This window comes from Eulemur rufifrons, chromosome 28, assembly GCF_041146395.1.
Source record: "Eulemur rufifrons isolate Redbay chromosome 28, OSU_ERuf_1, whole genome shotgun sequence".
Classification (NCBI taxonomy): domain Eukaryota; kingdom Metazoa; phylum Chordata; class Mammalia; order Primates; family Lemuridae; genus Eulemur; species Eulemur rufifrons.
The window spans coordinates 41202647-41224418 of record NC_091010.1 but is presented as its reverse complement, the minus strand read 5'-3'; the positions used below and the strand labels follow the sequence as shown (position 1 = coordinate 41224418).

The following is a 21772-nucleotide window of genomic DNA, read 5'->3' as shown; positions in this document are numbered from 1 at the left end:
CAGGTAGGGGAGAACATATTTATTCTTTCTAGCATATACATAGAGTAAGTCTGGAAGAATGTACTATATAAAACTAACAATAGTGTCTATCTGGGAAGGTGAGGGGGAACTTGGACCAATGAAGGAGAGGAGTAGGGAGAACTTTTAGTAGATAACTTTTTATATAATTTCTTATTTTTAAGCCATGAGAATGTTCTTTCTTATTCAAAATAATACATTTTAAAACTCCTAACAAAAATTTATTTACTATATCTTTACACCAAAAGTAGTATCATTGAATAAGTAAAATAGTGAACCTGCATCACTGTCACTGCTCCATAAGTCACAGCTGTCCAATAGATAGAGCCAACCATTATTCCCGCTGCAGCAAATGGACAGGCTTTTGAGATCAGTCTATCTGCAAGATCCAAGACGTAAACAACTGGACCTATAATACAAAAGAAAACAAGTAAAAGTTCAACACAAGGTGGATTTTTAAAATGATTTGTCCAATATTTTCTATAGATCTAAAATATTTTTATGAAGTTGAATGTTCTGATGCTTTAGAAAAATAATTGTTATAAATTTGACGGGAACTCAGATTTATATAAATAGAATTTCTCAGTCATTTGCATGAAGCGGTAAATATTATTATATTTCCTAAATTCTAGCAAACAGCCTCCTCAATTTTTTATCTTTATTACTGAACCTAAAATTAGAGCCTCAAACACAGCTGCTGCTTATAAAGGAAATAGTCTTCTCACTTCCGTCTCTCAATCACAATGGCTACTGCAGAGTGAAACGACCATTTCAGCTTGCTCTTTCCAAAACAGTTCCTGGCAACAATTTGATTCTTTAATACTTGGTAAGAATATCACTTCTCTGACTTCACTCATTGTGTACCTTGGTACACTGTGCAAAGGTAACCAAGGACATTTTCTTATAGTTATACAAAGTCAATTTATCTTACTTTGATTTTCAATATGCTATATTTACCCCACACAGTCTAGCGGTTAAAAATAATGAAAATATAAATTCTAAGTAAGATTAAATTATAAAAATTAAAACACATGCTATATTTAGTTAAATATTATTTTCTAACAAATTTCTTTTTATGATTATGATGCCAGTTTTTATGGCATTCCAACAGCTGTTTGTGCCAATTTGTGCTTACTGTGAAATTTGGCTAGTACTTTGCTTCTGGAAGTTATTTGTAATAGCTACATTTGGAGGTATTCTACTAACTGCCACTAAGTTCAACATAATTTAGCTCCAGAATTTTCCAGAAGTGTGGAGGGGTTTTAAGCCTGATTTAAAGCAAGGCTGAAGAACTGAACATCTAAGTTTAACCAAAGGAATATGAAGACTCTGATTTAGTAATCATCGTAGTTTTTGGATGCTCTCCACACACAAACTATTACATGAGGTATTTTCTTAGAAATGTATAACAGTTTTTACCTACCTTTTGAGGGCTTACAATCTAAAGGAGGATGCTGTACACAAAAACAGTTTATTTTCATTGTACAAAGAAATTAACACAGCAATCTGATAAAATAATTAAACATAAAAGAACGAAGCATCCGTCTATGCAGCCCCTGATCAAGATGCTGATCACTGAAGCCAGTAATATCACTAGTTACTGTATAAAGAGAGACTATGTTGTGAAGTAGAGAGAACATCAGGGGAGATGTCAACGGACCTGAGATTTAATTGTAGCCTATTTACTTATTATTGTCAAGCTCTAACTTACGTGACATTTAAAACTCTGATAAGGTATTTTTTGGGGTCAGAGATAAAGTAAGCCTAATTTAGTACACACTGACTCTACATCCTCTAACAATAGTTAGCATTTCTTGAGTATCTACACGATAGCAAGTGCTATGCCACAGGCACTATATGCATCATTACTTAATCTCAGAATATGTGGTTTAATTCTCAAAACACATAAATTTGCTGGATTAAGTTTATAACTCCCTCAGAAGGCACAATAAAAGCCATCTTAGTGAGTCACCAAAGATCCCTCAAATGCTGGTACTACAAGGTAAAGACCACAGGTATATATAACCTCAGTACTTCAACTTTCATATTCTCTATTGATAATTCTTTAATTGATGCCATAAGAGAACAATCTATAGATTCTCTCCAGCACATGTACCCATCCACGAATATTCCACCTATCTGAAGTCAATCCCTTCAGCTGTATGCTAGATCCTATCTTCTTACCAACTCAGGACCACAACTCTAATAATTCTCTCCCATTCTCCTGCATGATTTTTTCCCTACTCTTTTTACTTCCAACCAAGAAACACGCTATTATTTCTTCTATTTTAAAACAAACTCTTTTCCTGATCCTTCTTGGCCCACTACATTTATTTATTTATTTTGAGTCAGGTCTCATTCTGTAACAGTGGTATGATCATAGCTTACTGTAATCTTGAACTCCTGGGCTCAAGTGATCCTCCTGCTTCAGCCTCCCAAGTAGCTGAAAGTACAGGCACAGGCTACCATGTCTGGCTAATTTTAAAAATTTTTTGTGGAGACAGAGTCTTGCTATGTTGCTCAGGCTGATCTTGAACTCTTGGGCTACATGATCACTCCTGGGAGTGATCCTCCCGCCTTGGCTTCCCAAAGTGCTAGGATTACAGGCATGAGCCATTGTGCCCAGCCCCACTACTTCATTTCTTTGTTCTCTTTGCAACAAAATTCCTCAGAAAAATTTTCTCTCTCTCCTTTAATTCTCTCTTGAACTCACTCCACCAAAACTGCTTATCAAGGTCACTAACAACTTCCATATAACTAAGTCCTATGGTCTAATCTCAGTCTTCCTCTTATTTGGCCTGTCAGCAACAACTGACACAGATGATCTCATTTTCTCCCCAGTATACAGTTCTCCATTGCATCTCCAGAATATCTCTGGGTTTTCTATCTTACGACTCATTTTTCAGTCTCCTTTGCTGGTTCTTCCTCTTCTTCTCGACCTCAATGAGGCCCACACTGCCAGCCTCTACCTCTATTATATTCCCTATGTGATTACTTTGTGCTATTTTTCTTTTCTCAAAGCACTTATTACCTAACATACTCTAATTTACTTATTAGTTCTGTTTCCACTTACTAGAATATGGGTTGGGAAACTATTGCCTGTAGTCCAAATTCAGCCAGTCCCCTATTTTTGTAAATAAAGTTTTATTGGAACATGGCCACATGCAAAGTCTAAAATATTTACTACCTGGTTCTGTACAGAAAAGGTTTGCTGATTCCTGTATTAGAACACAAGCTCCAAAAGGAAAATGATCTTTTTGTTTTGATCACTGATGTATCCCAAGTTCCTATGACTCTCAAGCAAGCATTTGCTGAACTGAATTCTCTAGTACTTGGAACTATCTACCAATGGAGTGATGCAATACAATTCCTAAAAAAAAAACAAAAACAAAAAATCAAATATTTGGATGAAAACATAATTCCTAAAATGTAACCCATTACTACTATTTTTATTTATCATGAATACTGACAATTTACAGATGTTTGAATTGTTTTTCCTTGGAAGATCTCAGAAGGTTCTAACATAATGAGCTCTCAATTTTCTTCCTGAATCATTGGGTGTGAATTCCTTTGTATAAGAAAAAAAACTTCATACTTCCTCTTTTGGAAATTTTCTACTCATCCCTTGTGTTATATCTAAAAGATGTGCCAGATAAAATGAAGACACATGCTGCATTTTCTAGCACCTAATCCCAGTTTTTCTGACAAAATTCTATCTTGGTTTTTGTCTTAAGTTTACTTTGCCTAAATCTCTCAAGGCTCTTCCACATAGACTAGTCCAACATTAGCTTAATATTCAAAAGGAAAGATAAATGCCTAGTTTTAAGCATATGATTAGAATAATAAACTGCCATCCAGGGGAGGTATTTCTGACAGCTAATGGATTATCTAAGCAAGCTATTTGGTAAGTAAAACCAATCCCCGAAATCCTCTGGATGACAGTCCCTAAATCATACCCTTCCTATTAGGAAGCTTAAGTGCTACTATCTTATGACTTGGGGTCATAATCTTAGGAAAACAGTCACTAGATTCTTCTTATTGTCAGATTACAGCAGAAAGAGTTACAGGAAGTGGGAAAAGGTAAAACCCTAGCCTTTGAAAACTTCAATTCTGATGGAGAAGTAGAAGTATGAATAAATGTACTCCGTAAGTTAAATATGTAAGGGCATAAAAAAGCTTTGATTTTTAAAAAGGTATTACTGAATTTTTAAGGCCTCAGTGGGCCTAACCACTTACATTTTCAATAGTAGTGTATTTCCACAATGGATGGCAATTGAAGAACCTTTGTATAAATGTAAGTTTTAAAAACCTATTAACTTAAAGGGCATAGGGAAACTTACAATTAACAGGAAGCCTATTGTGAATTCTTTTGTATAATAAAGAGGCTCTTAAAAAGAGAACAACTATACCCTAATGTTTTGGGTAAAGTTTTCACATTTCCGATTTGAGTGACATCAAAAAGTGAGTTGAGAAGTACTGGGAAAACACATAAGTCTGTGTCTACCGAAAAAGAAGTAACCAGTTTTATCAGGTAGGCACTGCAAAAGTAGATTTTTGCTGCTGCTGTGATTCAAATTCAAGTCTATGTGTGCACGGTTGTTAAAGGTACACCTTGGAGTAAAGAAATCAATCAGTGAAAAGTAGATAGGTTATACTTAATGTTCAGCATCTGCTGGCATTGTTCATAATAATACCCAGAACTCCCAGGACCTTTCTCTCGGATAGAATGGTATCCTCAAAACACCTATGACCAATTCTTGAGAAACATAATTTTTTTCTTTTTTTTTTTTTTTATAGGGACGGAGTCTCACTGTGCTTAGGCTGGTGTCTAAACCCTGAGCTGCAGCTATCTGCCCACCTTGGCCTCCCAGAAAGCTAGGATTACAGGCATGAGCCACTGCACCCAGCCCGAGAAACCTAATTTCTATATTTTGCCAGAATGCTAAAGTTTCTAACATGATTTAATGAGCATATATAGGTGCTTCACAAGACAACCTGGAATAAGTTCCTGAGAAGATAATAATTTCCCTGAACTCCAAGGTTTTTGTTGTGTGGCCAGTGGTTTATAAAGGAGACTTAACAAGCAAAATAGATTGCTTGCAGAAGCCACTCAAGTTTCAGGGGTTTTTTTGTTTGTTTTTGCTTTGCATCGAACTGGTTTTGATCTAGACCCAATTCAAATGCCAACTTCCTGAAGTTAAAACACCAATCTCACTTTCAGAGCCATCAAGAAGTGCAGATTTTTGAGGCCATTGAGAGTCCAACAATATGGTTTCAAACTTCTCTCCTTGCTCCAAGTCTTTTTGTTGTACTCTATGTCCCTACTTTGATTAAGTCTATATACAAAACTGACTTTTCAGCACAAACTAGCCTAACTTGATAGAGGTTGACTAATTTTTCTACCCCACCCTGTCCATGTCCCATGAGGCTTCCTTTATATACTACCCCACAAAATGCACTTACCCCTTTGCTTGTGCATAATGTTAGTACTTTATGTTCTTGTTCAATGTTTGTTCAGTTGTCTCAATATCCTTTATGTCTGTCCATGTCAGCATCATCTTAGACTGAAAACTCCCAGGGGGCAGGGACCATGTCTGTTTAACTCGTTTTGTACAGTGCCTAGGATAGAACCATGTACAGATAGGTGCTTTAAAAAATGCTTTTTAATGATGATTGGCATCACTCTCAAGGACCCTCTAGGCCACAGCTATCTCAGCACATGGTACTTGGCAGAATTGGGGCACTTTGACTTGTTCTACAGGGCACTGGAATATAATAGTATAGGACCTAGCCGCAGCACTCTGTGGCAAGTATTTGACTCAATCTCTTGTTAAAATGGACTTTTTAAAAAACAAGAAAATATTAATTATATGGTCCCAAGTCAATAAATGTGGATTTTATTGAAGATGTGAAATAATACCATGACAACCAAATCAATTAAAAGTTAAAAGCATGTGGGAATTCCAATAGGATAGTAAAGAGTTTTTTTTAACTCTTTCTCCAGCATTCGTCACTGTTTTAAACACTACACTTTGGAGGCTAGGTCTAAGAGCCTCAGAGAAGCTTATGTAAGTTTCATCTTTGACTACTCTGCTTATAGGTTGAGATTTTACTATTGTTATGTAAAAACAAACATTCTGCAAACTCAGGCTGTAAGCTACTTTGTTTAATAACAAAAAGTTAATCATTAGATTATAAAGAGAAAGCAAGAGATATGTTCCAATTTTTAGATAACTAAACTAATAATATATTGGGGGGAAAAAGCCCACCAAAAAACCCCAAACAACCCTGAAGAATAAAAGATCCAGGGTCAAAGCAGATGAGTGTCATATCTATTTATCTATATACCACATTACCATGATTAATAATTAAAGCTTACCATAGTAGTTCTTTATGATTACACAGTGTGTGTGAAGGGAAAGATTTAATTTATCCTCAGAATAGCCTATAGCATACTTGTGAGCTATAAAGGTCAACTACTAAGTATGCACCAAGTACCTACTGTACACATGGCATTTTACTATGTATTAAAATAAATGTAAATAATATTTAACATACTAGCTGCTGCCTCCAAGGAGTCTACAATCTAGTTAGTGACATATATTATTAAACAACTGAAAAACTTTAAGGCAAAATTAACAGATATATGATAATATGGTATAAACTATACAGATAAATAGTATGAAAATTTTAGGCAAAGATTATAGAGGGGTTAAGGATACAAAGCATTTTTAAAAATTGCTATTTGTTTTGGTTTTTTGTTTTTTTAAATAAATGAATCTTGACCTAAACTTGAAGTATCCGATGTGAAAAGGAAGGCCAATTCTAAGTGGAGAGCAAAAAGTATACAGTGAATCAAGGCAAAACCAAACAAGGAATGCCTTCTAACTGGAAGTGAAAGACTGTTCGAAGGAAAAAAAAAAAAAAAAAAATCTTGGTGTGATAAAATAACCACGATTAATCATCATTAATTTGTAATTAAAAACAGCTAACAGCATAGTGCACATACTACATATATGCCAGGTAACTATGACACGTTGTCTGTTTCCCTCTTTAAACATACCTGTATTTTTCAAATTTTCTATGATCAGAATTATTTTTATTAAGAAAAACTGTATTTTAGATAATAACAAAAAAGTTATAAATTCAGGTAACTATAAAACTGAGGAAGTCAACCTGATATTACCATTTAATTTTCTTTTTCCCCTTCTATGAGAAGCTTGTATATTAGGCTCATTAGTAGGAAACATTAATGGGTAGGTAAGGATTAAGTAGGCTCTGCTGTGTGAATTTGGACAAAGTACCATCTCTAGGCCTCAATTTCTGCATCTGTACAATGAGGGTATTATCTATGTCAGACTTTCTGTGAAAATAAGATAATGCTTATGAAGCTCTTAGTCCAATAGTTATGTAGTAACAATCTATGTCAGCTATTATTTCTTCTCTGGGGTAGAAGGTATAATCAAAGGCAAGAGATGTCTGAGAAAAAACTTATGGCATATGGTGGCTCTGAAATAAAAACAAGACTATTTCAGGAAATCTTCAGTAAGAAATAAAGAAAGATGCTCTTTTCCTTAAAGATCTGAGACAAGGAACAGAGGGAGGAGTTCATGGAGGCAAGAAATTTGGGAATGAAAAGGGAGAAAGAAGACACCAGACTTAGAGAATGGAGATTCTGTAAATAGAAATTATATCCTCTCACCCTTTAAAAAAGATTCTGTAGTTATGTTTTGAACCTATAATTTAGCTACTTGTATTCATATATAGTGTACACCCAGAAAGCCTCACACTGCTGAAAGATATTTCTTAAAACTAATCTACTTTTAAATCTTAGAGAGCAAGACCAGATATGATTCAGCAGTAAACATGCAAAACTCTTAATTTGAAGGTATCCTAGTCATTTGCCTCATAAGAAGGTATACAAATGAGGGCTAAAGAAGATCTAATGAGTCCTCTAGTTATAAAACTTTGACAATAAAGAGTATTCAAAGACTAAATCACTACAGAACAGTATTTAAATTTTCAGATTTTCTTCATTTTGCTCACACATAGGAACTTAGATACAAAGTGAACTATAAAGAAACATCTTTCTAAAGGCTAAGTGTAAGTATTACTAGAAACTCTTAGTATGAAGAGAGTTCTTGAATTCTTAAGTCTATATTTGGTTTTTAGGTAGTGAAATAAGCCAACAATATATTTTATGAGAGCAGGCAGAAAAGAAACAAATTGAATTCCTGTGAGTAACAGAAGGCCATGTGGGTAGAGGACAAACACCACAGACTATTTTTATGGTGTAACTGATTGCTTAGAATATATCAATCAAAAATGTAAAATCCCCATAAAATTGAAGGCTTAAAAAAATTTCTTTTAACTTTGGGGAAAATATATTTAATACTTACTTTATAGTACCCCTTTTCAATTTACAGTATTCTTCCTTTAAAATGGTTTAACCACTGCACTCATAAAGAAATGTATATTACAACACAACGAGGTATCTTTTCTTACCTAACAGACTGGCTAAAATCTTAGTTTGTGAACACATTCTATTGACAAAGCATGAGGAAATAGGCATGCTCATACAGTGTAGGTGGATATACAAATTTTACAGCACCTGTGGAGGGGAATTTGGCAATATTTAGCAAAATCCTATGTGTAATGCCCCCTTTGATTCAGCAATCTCTTCTTGATTCATCTTTACACAAATATTCTAAGCCAAAAAATGCAGAAAGAATTAGAATATCATTGTTTTGTATTAACCAATGAAATAATGGCTTTATAGGCAATGAATGATAAATTATCAATCTCTGCTAAAATCATTTAGGTGGAAGCAGATATGAAACTTCATGGCCAGGTACGGTGGCTTACACCTATAATCCTAGCACTCTGGGAGGCCAAGGTGGGAGGATCACTTGAGCTCAGGAGTTCGAGACCAGCCTGAGTAAAAACGAGTCCCCGTCTCTACTAAAAATGGAAAAATTAGCCAGGTATGGTGGTGCATGCCGGTAGTCCCAGCTACTCAGGGAGGCTGAGGCAGGAAGATGGCTTTAGCCCAGGAGTTTGAGGTTGCTGTGAGCGATGATGACACCACTGGATTCTACTCAGGGCAATAGCAACTCTGGCTCAAAAAACAAAACAAAAACAACAACAACAACAACAACAACAAAAAACCCCCAAAGAAACTGGTTCCCCCGGGTGGGGTGGGGTGGGCTGGGGGGTGAGGCTTTCTGTGTTAAAAAAAAAAAACAAAAACAAAAAAACCCAAAACTTTATGGGATGTACCAGGCTGATAACACCTGTACTCACTGATCAGTCTTACCATTAAAAGACAACTGCACATTAAGTACCTCATGTTGTGACACAATAAGAAGCACACAGAACCATTTATGAAATATTCTTGCAAACAAAAATCATACAGTAACCTCACTGACAAGGTCTAAACATGAGTTTACAAGAAATGCAGGGGACAGAGCACCATATTAAACAGGCAAGTACTTGTGGGGTCTGAGCAATAACAAAACCCAGAAAATGGGAAATTCTATAATGAAAACAAAAGTCTAATATAACTCTAGTCAGAGTTCTAGAAGATGAGAATGAAAAGAATGGGGCAGAAGCAATATCTGAAGAGATAGAAAAGCTAAGGCTTTTCAAGGATAACCACTTAGGTAAAAAAATAGAGCATAAAACTTAAAAACTAGTATAGGGGAAAATATAGTATCAGAGGAGAAAACATTTCAATCCAAAAGATAGTAATGAAAAGGAAAAAAAAAAAAGGAAAATGTAGGATAAATAGAATGTACAAAATTTTGTGGTAACAACTGAACTATATCAGCATCACAATAAATGTAAAAAAGAACCCAAAAGAATTAAAAATAAAAAGAAGAGATAAATAGGACACATGCAATATCATCAAAAAAGCTGGTATAAAATGGCAAAATAAAGCAACACTACAGTGTAGAAACTTGGCAAATACTAAGTCAGCTAAATGATCAAGATCAACATCATCAGGATAAGTCATGTAGATAGTATGTACCTCTAATATGATGTGATGAAAATGACACTTTACCTCTGTGGTCTTCCTCATCAAAACTCATAACCCCAACAGATAATGAGAAAAACATCAGACTAATCCCAATTGAGAGACATTCTACAAAATACCTGACCAATACTCCTCAAAATTGACAAGGTCAGCAAAAGCAAGGAAAGTCTGAGAAACAGCCAAGAGGAATGTAAGGAGACATGACTAAATGTAATGTGATATCTTGGATGGTATCCTGGAACAGAAAAAAGACATTAGGTAAAAACTAGGAAACATTTGAACGAGGTATGGACTTTAGTTAATAATGTATTGATACTGGTTCATTAATTTTAACAAATGCACCATACTAATATAAGATGTTAATAACAGAGGAAATTGGATGTAGGATATATGGGAACTCTCTGTACTATTTTTCTATAAATCAAAAATTGTTCTAAAATAAAAAGTTGATTTAAAAAAAAAGCTGGAGGTGGTCCATGGCACGTGCCTGTAGTCTCAGCTACTCAGCAGGCTGAGGTGGGAGGATTGAGCCCAGGAGTTTGAGGCCAGCATAGGCAACATAGTGAGAACCCACCTCTAAATAAAATAAAATAATAAAAAATAAAATAAAGCTGGTGTTGCTACGTTATCATGTCTATTCTTTATTTTCATGTCTATATTAGTATACATGAGTTTCAGACAAAAATACATTAATATAGATAAAGTAGTCACTACTTAATGATAAAAGGTTCAACTCACCAGGATATTTTATTTCTAAATGTGAGTAGAAGATAAATGGGTGATGGCTTATTAGTCTTTATTCCTTATATGTAGTTATGATATATGCCTTTTCCACAAATGAAATATTTCATAATAAAAGAGAAAAAAATACCTGAGTGAGCATTCTGCTGTGCTTTGATCAATGCTAAGGCAGCAGATATAATTAGTTCTGTATATTGATAGCAGCATGTTGGCAAAGGCAATGGGAAAGCAGGCACTCCAATACGCTGTTGGGAGATTAAATAGGTATAATCTCTGCAGAAGCCAATTTTATGATATCTATTATGTTATAAATGCATATACCTTTAACCCAGCAATTCCATTTCTAGTCGCTTATCTTACAGATATATTTGTACATGTGCATAAAAGTATTTCACACAAAGTTTTTTATGAGAGCACTGTTTGTAATAGTTAAAAATTGGGAAGAGTCTATATGCCCATCAACAGGAAACCAGTTATATAAATAACCATGCATCTATGTAATGGAATACTACGTAGCTGATCAAAAAAGCTCTTTATATACTAATAGGAAATGGTATCTACAATATATTGCTAAGAAAAAAAAAATACAGAATAGGGTCTATGGTATGCTAGAATATATCAACATATAACCTAATTGTGCCGTGCATTCTGTTTGCTTCTCCAGGTCTACTCCATATCCTTCCCCACCCTGCTTTGTGTATTGGATGGCTAACCAAACAAATTACATCTTCCAGGCAGCCTTGTCCTCTAGCTTCTGATGTGTTCAAATGAGAGGAGAGGCCAGAAAATCAGAGGGTAGTAAAAGTGTTAAGGGAGTTTTTTCCCTGTTTCCCTCACTGCAGGAAGTTTGCATTTCTCTGTGTAAGACCACCAGTTCTGTTAAGCAGCCCCTCTCCCTCTGCTACGGTTCTTGTTAACAGCTCTCTTCCCTTGTAGTTCAGGCCTAGGAATGGTAATGGTTTTCCAGGTTGCCAATCCCTGGGTATTTCCCTATCCCTTGTTTATTCCCTTAACTCTGTAGATTTTGTGTATGTGCAGGGAAGGAGGGAGGGGAGAAGAGAGAAAGAGATAGAGAGAGAAGAAAAAGAGAAATACCCTGGAATGAAATATTAGAAATTTATAATAGTGGTTATAATTTATAACCAAGTAAGGAGATAAGTAAAATAAAGCTCATGTAGCTACATTATGTCTATTCTTTATTATCATGTTTATATTATTATATATGATTTTACTTGGCGCTGTGGCTGGTGGACATGGTAGAAAGAATGTTCACTGAATAGGCTGGGCGCGGTGGCTCATGCCTATAATCCTAGCACTCTGGGAGGCCGAGGCTGGTGGATCGTTTGAGCTCAGGAGTTCGAGACCAGCCTGAGCAAGAACAAGACCCCGTCTCTACTAAAAAATACAAAGAAATTAGCTGGACAACTAAAAACATATAGAAAAAATTAGCCAGGCATGGTGGCACATGCCTGTAGTACCAGCTACTTGGGAGGCTGAGGCAGAAGGATTGCTTGAGCCCAGGAGTTTGAGGTTGCTGTGAGCTAGGCTGATGCCACGGCACTCTAGCCAGGGTGACAGAATGGGACTCTGGCTCAAAAAAAAAAAAAAAAAAAAAAAAATTCATTGAATAGCCTACTGAATCCAGTATCTTTGAATTTTTGACCATGTGAATGTATTACCTGGGGGGAAAATATATAAAGTAAACTTAAACATTAAAAGAGTTGGGGAAAAAATTGCTTATGAGATACTGTAGTTGTATCTTTTCTTTCATATATTTGCTTTTCTTTTCCATTTCTAGCAGAGCAAATATCAAGAGAAAGGAAAGAGAATAAACCATTTGGTAATACAAGCACCTAGTAATCATTTTGCTTCTTGGCTATACTTCTCTTTTAATCCTAGTAGCACCAACTCATAGAAAAATCTCTGTCACTTATTCATCATATTGTGTAATTTACTGACACTATCTCAAATTATTAATAGTTCAAATTCACATTATCCCTATTAGTTCTTAAAGTACTTGAAACTACTTTTTATTCATATGTAGCCTGATAGCTGACTCACTGAGTGATAGTAACAAATTCAGCAATTTAAAATTCTGGCTCCTTCACTTACTTGCTGGAAGCCCATGGACTTCCATTAAATAAATTTGCTGAGTCTGTTTCTTATCTATAAAATGAGGACAATATCTACTATGTAGAGTTTTGAGAGGTTTAAATAAAACATAGGCAAAGTGACCAACATAGTGTTTGGCAGATAGTGGGGACCTATTAGCAAATGCTAGCTATTGATATCACTGTTAATATTATTAATAATATTATAAAACAAAATAAAATAAAATTATAACTATTAATTTCCTAGATTCTCTAGAAAGGTTTCTCCTAGGAATTGGTCCAATTATTCATCCCCATGAGTATCTTTCCCTTCTAAGCTTTACAGTCCACTTAACATTTGACAACCATTTTTTGAGGATGGTTATTAGTAAACTTCTACACAAGAAGTTTTAATTAATGTTTAGTTATGAGAACAACAATAAAATAAAGAAATAAGAACAAAACTGTAGTAAAATTTTAACTTAGGCCAAGCGTGGTGGCCTAAGTCTGTACAGGCCTAATCATGCCTGTAATTCCAGCACTTTGGGAGGCCAAGGCGAGAGGATCACTTGAGACCAGGAGTTCAAGAGCAGTCTGGTCAATACAATGAGACCCCATCTCTACAAAAAATAAAAAAAAATAAATAATAAATAAATAAGCAAACAAGCCAGGTGTGGTGGAACATGCCCATAACTACTTGGGAGGCTAACATGGGAGGATCACTCCACCTCAGCCCTGGAGTCTGAGGCTGCAGTGAGCTGCCACTGCACTCCAGCCTGGGTAACACAGTGAGACCTTGTCTCTGAAAAAATATATATTAAGTTGAAAGCAATCTAAGAATTTACTACTAATCTATTAAGATATAAGAGAGCTGAAGTGGCTCTCCTAATATCAGTCAAAATAGACTTTAAGATAAAAATTACTACTAGAAACAAATGATATTTTATCACGGTAAAAGGAATAATCATTAGGAAGACTTAACAATTATAAACATATATGCACCTAACAGCCCTCAGAATAAATGAAGCAAAAAAAGAACTAGAGAAATAAGCAATTCAACAATAGTTGGAGACTTCCATACCTCACCTTCAGTAATGGATAGGTAAAAGATCAACAAAGAAATAGAACACTTGAAGATACTAGAGCAAACTAGGTATTTATAAAATGTTCCACTCAACAGCAGAATACATATTGTTCACAGGATAAACCATATGTTAAGGCTATAAAACAAATCTTAATATATTTAAAAAAATCAGACAAAGTATGTTCTCTGGTCACGATGACATGAAATTAGAAATCATCAACAGAAGGACATTTGAGAAATTCACAAATATGTGAAAATTAACACCATACTCCTAAATAATCTACAGGTCAAAGAAGTCACAAGAGAAATTAGAAAAATATTTTAAGATAAATGAAAACACACCGAAACTTATGAGATGCAGCTAAAGCAATGCTTAGAGGAAAAATTTATAGCTGTAAATGACTACATTAAAAAAGACAGACAGACCCAGAGAATGAGAAGACAAGCTATAGACTAGAGGAAAAAATTTGCAAAAGACATATCTGATAATGGATTGTTATCTAAAATATCCAAAGAACTATTAAAAGTCAAAAATAAGAAAACAAGCAAGTTGGCCGGGCGGGGTGGCTCACGCCTGTAATCCTAGCACTCTGGGAGGCCGAGGCGGGTGGATCGCTCAAGGTCAGGAGTTCGAGACCAGCCTGAGCAAGAGCAAGACCCCGTCTCTACTAAAAATAGAAGGAAATTATCTGGCCAACTAAAAATATATATAGAAAAAACTAGCTGGGCATGGTGGTGCATGCCTGTAGTCCCAGCTACTCGGGAGGCTGAGGCAGTAGGATCGCTTAAGCCCAGGAGTTTGAGGTTGCTGTAAGGTAGGCTGACGCCAAGGCACTCACTCTAGCCCGGGCAACAGAACGAGACTCTGTCTAAAAAAAAAAAAAAAAGAAAGAAAAAGAAAACAGGCAAGTTGATTTAAAAAATGAGCAAAAGACTTGGACACTTCACCAAAGAAGATATACAGATGGCAAATAAAAAGATACTCAACATCGTATGTAATTAGGAAATCATAAAACAACAATGATGTGCTACTACACATCTATGAGAATGGCCAAAATCCAAAACACTGGCAACACCAAAAGCTGCCAAAGATGTGAAGCAACAGTAACTCTCATTCATTGTTGGTGGGAATGCAAAATGGTAAATGGCACAGCCACTTTGGAAGATAGTTTTGAGGTTTCTTACAAAACTGAACATACTCTTATCATACAATCCAGCAATCATGCTCCTTGGTATCTACCCAATGAGTTGAAAACTTATGCCCACACAAAACCCTATATGTGGATGTTTACAGCAGCTTTATTCATAATAGCCAAAACTTGGAAGCAACTAATCTGTAGATAAATGGATAAACTGTGGTACACCTAGACAATGGAATATTATTTATTCACAGTGCTAAAATGAGCTATGAAACCATGAAAAAACATGGATAACTTAAATGCATATTACTAAATGAAAGAAGCCAAACTGAAAACACTACATACTGTGTGATTCCAACCATATGACATTTTGGAAAAGGAAAAAACTATGGCGACAGAAAAAGAAGAGTGGTAGAAGGGCTGGGGGAGGGAGGAATAAACAGGTGGAGAACAAAGGATTTTTAGGGCAGTGAAACTATTCTGCATGATACAATGGTGGACACATGTCATTATACATTTGTCAAAATTCATAGAATGTACAACACCAAGATTAAATCCTAATGTAAGCTATGGACATGATGGGTGGTGATAATGTGTCAATGTAAGTTCACTAAGTGTAACAAATGTATCACTCTGGTGCAAGATGTTGACAGTAGGGAAAGCTGTGCCTGTGTGTAGACAGGGTGGTATGTGAAAACTGTGCTTTTTATTCAATTTTGTTAAGAACCCCAAAATTCTCTAAAAAGTAAAGTCTATTTAAAAATAACAAAAAAAGAAAGATCTCAAATTGATAACCTAAGCTTCTACCTTAACAAACTAGAAAAAGAAGAGCAAACTAAACTCAAACCAAGCAGAAGGAAGGAAATAATAAAGACTAGAGTGGAAAAAAATGAGATAGAGAATGGAAAAATAGAAAAAAAAAAATCAGTGAAAACAAAAGTTCACTGATTCATTCTTGGAGTTAGGGGGAGCAGAAAGTCAACAGAAGTGATATATTTTAACTAAAGCGACCAAGGAAAAAAAGAGAGAAGATTTAAATGACTAAAATCACAAAAGAAAGAAGGGATATGACTATCAGTCTTACAGAAATAAAAATGATAAAAAATACTATGAATGTACGCCAATAGATTAGATAATATAGACGAAAGGGACAAATTCTTAGAAAGACACAAACTCCCAAAACCAACTCAAGAAGAAACAGACAATATGAATAGAGCTATACCAAGTAATGAGATAGAATTAGTTATCAAAAAACTTCCCATGTAGAAAAGCCCAGGATCAAATGGTGTCACTGCTCCCAAACATCTAAAGAATTAACACTATCCTGTTGTACACTGGTTTTGGGAAAAAAAAAAAAAAAAAAAGAAGAAAAAAGAAAAAAAAATTAAGAATTAACACTAATTCTTCACAAACTCTTTAAAAACCAATGAGAGATCACTTCCCAATTTATCCTATGAGCCAGTATTATTCCAGTACCAAAACAAAAGATATCACAAAAAACTATAAATATCCATGGATATAGACATAAAAGTCTAATCTTTTTTAGATGCTGCTGGACACAAATGTCCTCAACGTGCAAAGAAAATCTAAAAGATTAAATATCATGAGCAAGTGGAATTTATCCCAGGAATGCAAGGTTGGTCTAACATACGAAAATCAAACAACGTAATATACCACATTAATAGGATAAAGAACAAAAACCCCATGATCCTATCAACAGACGCAGAAAAAGCATTTGACAAAATCCAACACCTTTTCATGATAAAAGTATTTAACAAACCAGGACTAGATGGGAACATCCTCAACCTGATAAAGGCTGTTTCTGAAAAACTCAGGTAACATACACTCATGCAGATTGCTTGAGGCCAGGAGTTCAAGACCAGACTGGGTGATATAGAGAACCCCATCTCAAAACAAACAAACAGGAAACCCATATATTCATGCATTGCTCAATGATGGGGATCCATTCTGAGACATGTATCATTAGGTGATTTTGTAGTTGTAGAACCATCATAGAGTATACTTACACAAACCTAGATAGCCTACTACATTAGGCTACATGGTATAGCCTATTGCTCCTAGCCTACAAACCTATACAGTATACTGTACTAAATACTGTAGGTAATGATAACATCATTGTAAGTATTAATACTTGTATATCTAAACTTAGGAAAGTTACAGTACAAATATGGTATAAAAGATAAAAAATGGTATACTTGTATAGGGCACTTACCATGGAGCTTGCAGGACTGGAAGTTGCTCTGGGTAAGTCAGTGAGTGAATGTGAAGGCCCGGGACATTACTGTACACTACTGTAGACTTTAAAAACACAGTATACTTAGGTTATGCTAAATTTGTATTTTTTTCCTTTTTTCAATAATAAATTAAACTTAGCTTGCTGTAACTTTTTTACTTTATAAACTTTTACATTTAACTTTTTGACTCTTTTGTAATAACACTTAGTTTTAAACACAAAGACATTATACAGCTGTCCAAAAATATTTTTCTTTCTATCCTTACTCTATAAACTTTTTCTATTAAAAAAATTTTTCTTTTTCATTTCTTAAACTTTTTGGTTAAAAACTAAGACACAAACACACACATTAGCCTAGGCCTACACAAGGTCAGTATCATCAATATCACTGTCCTTCACCTCCTCATCTTGTACCACTGGAAGGCCTTCAGGGGCATTAACACACATGGAGCTGTCATCTCCTATGGTAAAAATGCCTTCTGCTGGAACACCTGAAGGACCTACCTGAGGGGGTTTTATAGTCAAAAAAAATTTTTATATAAGTATACTCTAAGATAATGATAAAATGTATAGTATAGTAAATATATAAACAAGTAACAGTCTTTTATTGTCAAGTATTATGTACTGTACATAATTGTTTGTGCTACACTTTTATATGACTGGCAGCACAGTAAGTCTGTTTACACCAGCATCACCACAAATGTAAATAATGCATACACTATGATGTTATCACAGCTACAACGTCACTAGGCAATAGGAAATTTTCAGCTCTATTATAATCTTAGGGGGCCACCATCCTATATGCAGTCCATCACTGACTGAAACATGATTATACAATGTATGTACTTAGTGGTGAAAAGACTGGATGATTTCCCCCTAAGATCAAGTCATGGAGGTCTGTTTTCATCACTTCTATTTAATACTGTACTAGAAGTTATAGCCAGGGCAATTAGGCAAGAAAATGAAAAAAAAGCTTTCAGATTGGAAACTATCTCTATTCAAACATGGCATGATCTTGTATATAGAAAATGCTAAGGAAGCCACTAAAAAACTATTAAACAAGTTCAGCAAGGTCTCAGGATACAAGGTGAAGTTACAAAAATCACCAGGTGCAGTGGCTCACGCCTGTAATCCTAGCACTCTGGGAGGCTGAGGTGGGAGGACTGTTTGAGCTCAGGACTTGGAGACCAGCCTGAGCAAGAATGAGACCCTGGCTCTACTAAAAACAGAAAAATTAGCCAGCCTACAGTCCCAGCTACACAAGAAGCTGAGGCAGGAGGATAGCCCAAGGCAGGAGGATAGCCCGAGACCAGGAATTTGAGGTTGCAGTGAACTACGATGACACCACTACAGTCTACCCAGGCTGACAGAGTGACACTCTGTCTCCAAAAACAAACAAACAAACAACCCCCCCCCAAAAAAAACCTCCACCCGAATTCAATATACTTACAATAAATAATTTGAAAATAAAATTAAGAAAACAATTCCACTTATAGGATCAAAATAATGGAATATTTAGGAATAAATTTAACAAAAGTATAAGGTCTGTTCGCTGAAAACTACAAAACATCACTGAAAGAAATTAAAGAAAGAAATGTAATGTGAATTAGTCTCTTCTATCCTTGTGAGTCAAGATCTCTACTTTGAGATACTCTCCTCTGAATTCTATTGCTTAGCTGAACACAGTTACTATCAGGTCTCAAACTTTATGGACATGATTTATTTTTAATGGAAGACAAAATCTTTTCAGCTGGTATTCCCTTCATTTCTTTTTGAAACAGAGTCTTACTCTGTTGCCCAGTCTGGAGTGCAGTGGTGTCATCATAGCTCACTGCAACCTCAAACTCCTGAGCTCAAGCGATCTCCTGCCTCAGCCTCCCTAGTAGCTGGGACTACAAGGGCATGCCACTATGCCTGGCTAATTTTTCTATTTTTAGTAGAGATGGGATCTCCCTCTTGCTCAGGCTTGTCTCTAACTCTTGCCCTCAATTGATCCTCCAGCCTTGGCTTCCCACAATGCTAGGATTACAGGCACCAGCCACTGTACCCAGCCTCCTTCATGTTTTAAAGCAATGCTTCTTAAATTTAATGTGCATAGAAATTATCTGATGATCTTGTTAAAAAGGAAGATTTCAATTCAGTAAAAGGGGGAGTGAGGGGTGAGGGGGTGGTGTTCTTCATTCCTAATGGCTCCCAGATGATGCCAATGTTGCTGGTCCTCAAATCACACTTTGAGCAGCATGACTTTTAAGTAGGTGCATACCTACTACAACTGGCCTAACTCACTAGAAAAAAAAAGAAAAAGCAGACCCTAAGATGGGTGGCAATGAGCAGGATGAATGTCTGATGAATCCTCTAAGTTTTTCATAATGGAGTACAATAAGTTCCTTATTAACAATGAAAAACATACACTTAACACCATCTCTCCATTCCTGCCATGACTAAGTACCAGAAAAGATGCAGAATTGGCCAGCAGGCCAGACAAACTAAGGCTAAATCCACATGGAAACTTCAAAACAAAACAAAACACAAACCTTGCTGCACAGAGATCACCCCACAGAATATTAACCATCATCTTTTCCTTTCTGCATCTTGTGTCTTTTATTTCTTTTAGCCAGTGTTTATCAAGTGTCACATGGGGACCAATGGTGGTTCCTGGCAATCTATTAATTGGTCTACAGAGTTTGAGGAAAAAGTGACAAAAGTTTTGATCACAAACATCGCACAAATTTGATAAGATTATGATTTCAATAGAAATTATTTTAGGTTCTTAGTTGCTGTAACATTCCAAGGGTCACCCAAGCTCTACAAGGACAGTTAAGAGAAGATGGTTTCAGCTTACATACTTTCACATCATGAGCTGTTTACATTGGGTAAATACATACTTTGTCACCATCATATTGTGTTACATCCCAAATTTAGAAACTGGATCAATGGCTCAAAAGTGTTCAGTGAAGAGTAAATGTGAAAAATACATTTAACTCAGAATGCAGTAAATAATAATAGTCTGATCTTTTTTTTTTTTTTTTTTTTGAGACAGAGTCTCACTCTGTTGCCCAGGCTAGAGTGAGTGCCGTGGCCTTAGCCTAGCTCACAGCAACCTCAAACTCCTGAGCTCAAGTGATCCTCCTGTCTCAGCCTCCCGAGTAGCTGGGATTACAGGCATGCACCACCATGCCCGGCTAGTTTTTTTTCTATATATATTTTTAGCTGTCCATATAATTTCTTTCTATTTTTAGTAGAGATGGGGTCTCGCTCTTGCTCAGGCTGGTCTCAAACTTCTGAGCTCAAACGATCCGCCCACCTCGGCCTCCCAGAGTGCTAGGATTACAGGCGTGAGCCACCACGCCCGGCCAATAGTCTGATCTTATAGTAAGATCATCTCATCTTAGAATGGGCTGTGACCAGTGAATTAGGAGTGAGTAGTCTGTACTACGAGACACCCTTGTTAAGGACAAGAAGCCACTAAAGTTCATATCATTTTCAACCACTACAGTAAATCAATCAAAACCTTCATTATGAATTCTGGCATTAAAAGATCAAAACTAGAGTCAAAGGTACTTCAACTTCTTTAACAAAACAGGTGTAACTACTGTCACTGCAAAATTAATGACAAATATGCTCAGACAGAAAACAATCTACTGGCAAAATCATATCAGATGACAATACTGGACATTATATATGATGCATGTTATCCAGCAGTCCTCAACGTTTTTGGCACTGAGGATGGGCTTCATTGAAGACAATCCTTCCAAAGACCACGGACCAGAGGTGGGGAGGGGAGGATGGTCCCGGGATGACCCAACTGCACCACATTCATTGTGCAGTCAGACCTCTGTGCCAATAAGAACCTGCACTTGCAGCAGCTCCCCAGCAGCAGCACCACCACCCCAGCTCCACCCCAGATCATCAGGCACCAGACTCTGCCAAGGAGAATACATCCCCTGCATATGCACGCACAGTCCACAGTAAGGTTCCTGCTCCTATGAGACTCCAATGCCACCGCTGATTTGACAGGAGGTGGATCCCATACAGTGATGCAAGCAATACGGAGTAGCTGCAAACACAGATGAAACCTCACTCGCTTCCTGCCTACTGCCCAGCGGCCTGGTCCCCAGTAGGCCACTGACCAGTCTGCCTCCTGGGGGGTTGGGGGGCTGGGGATCGCAGTGTTATAGTGAGGAAGAACAATTACTGTCACAGATATACACCCTTAAGTATTGTTTTATGGCTGCATGAAACCACTAGTATACACACCATGAACCAACTCTCAGCATACATATGTGTAATATATAAATCAAGAAATACGGGCAACTTTTAATTCTGATTATCAATGAAAACATGCTAAGGAGAAGGGATTCTCTTTTAAGCAATAATTATTTTTGAACCATGACTTGAAAAGGTGAACTA

At 36.2% G+C, this 21772-nt stretch overlaps 1 protein-coding gene across 1 annotated transcript in view; it reads right to left on the bottom strand.

Annotated features, from left to right (window-relative positions):
* MARCHF5 (membrane associated ring-CH-type finger 5) overlaps positions 1-21772 on the bottom strand; it is a 42899-nt gene that overhangs the window by 5178 nt on the left and 15949 nt on the right. The window contains exon 3 of the mRNA XM_069460211.1: positions 297-427. Coding sequence (XP_069316312.1) covers positions 297-427 — 131 coding nt within the window. The remainder of the gene's footprint in view (positions 1-296; positions 428-21772) is intronic.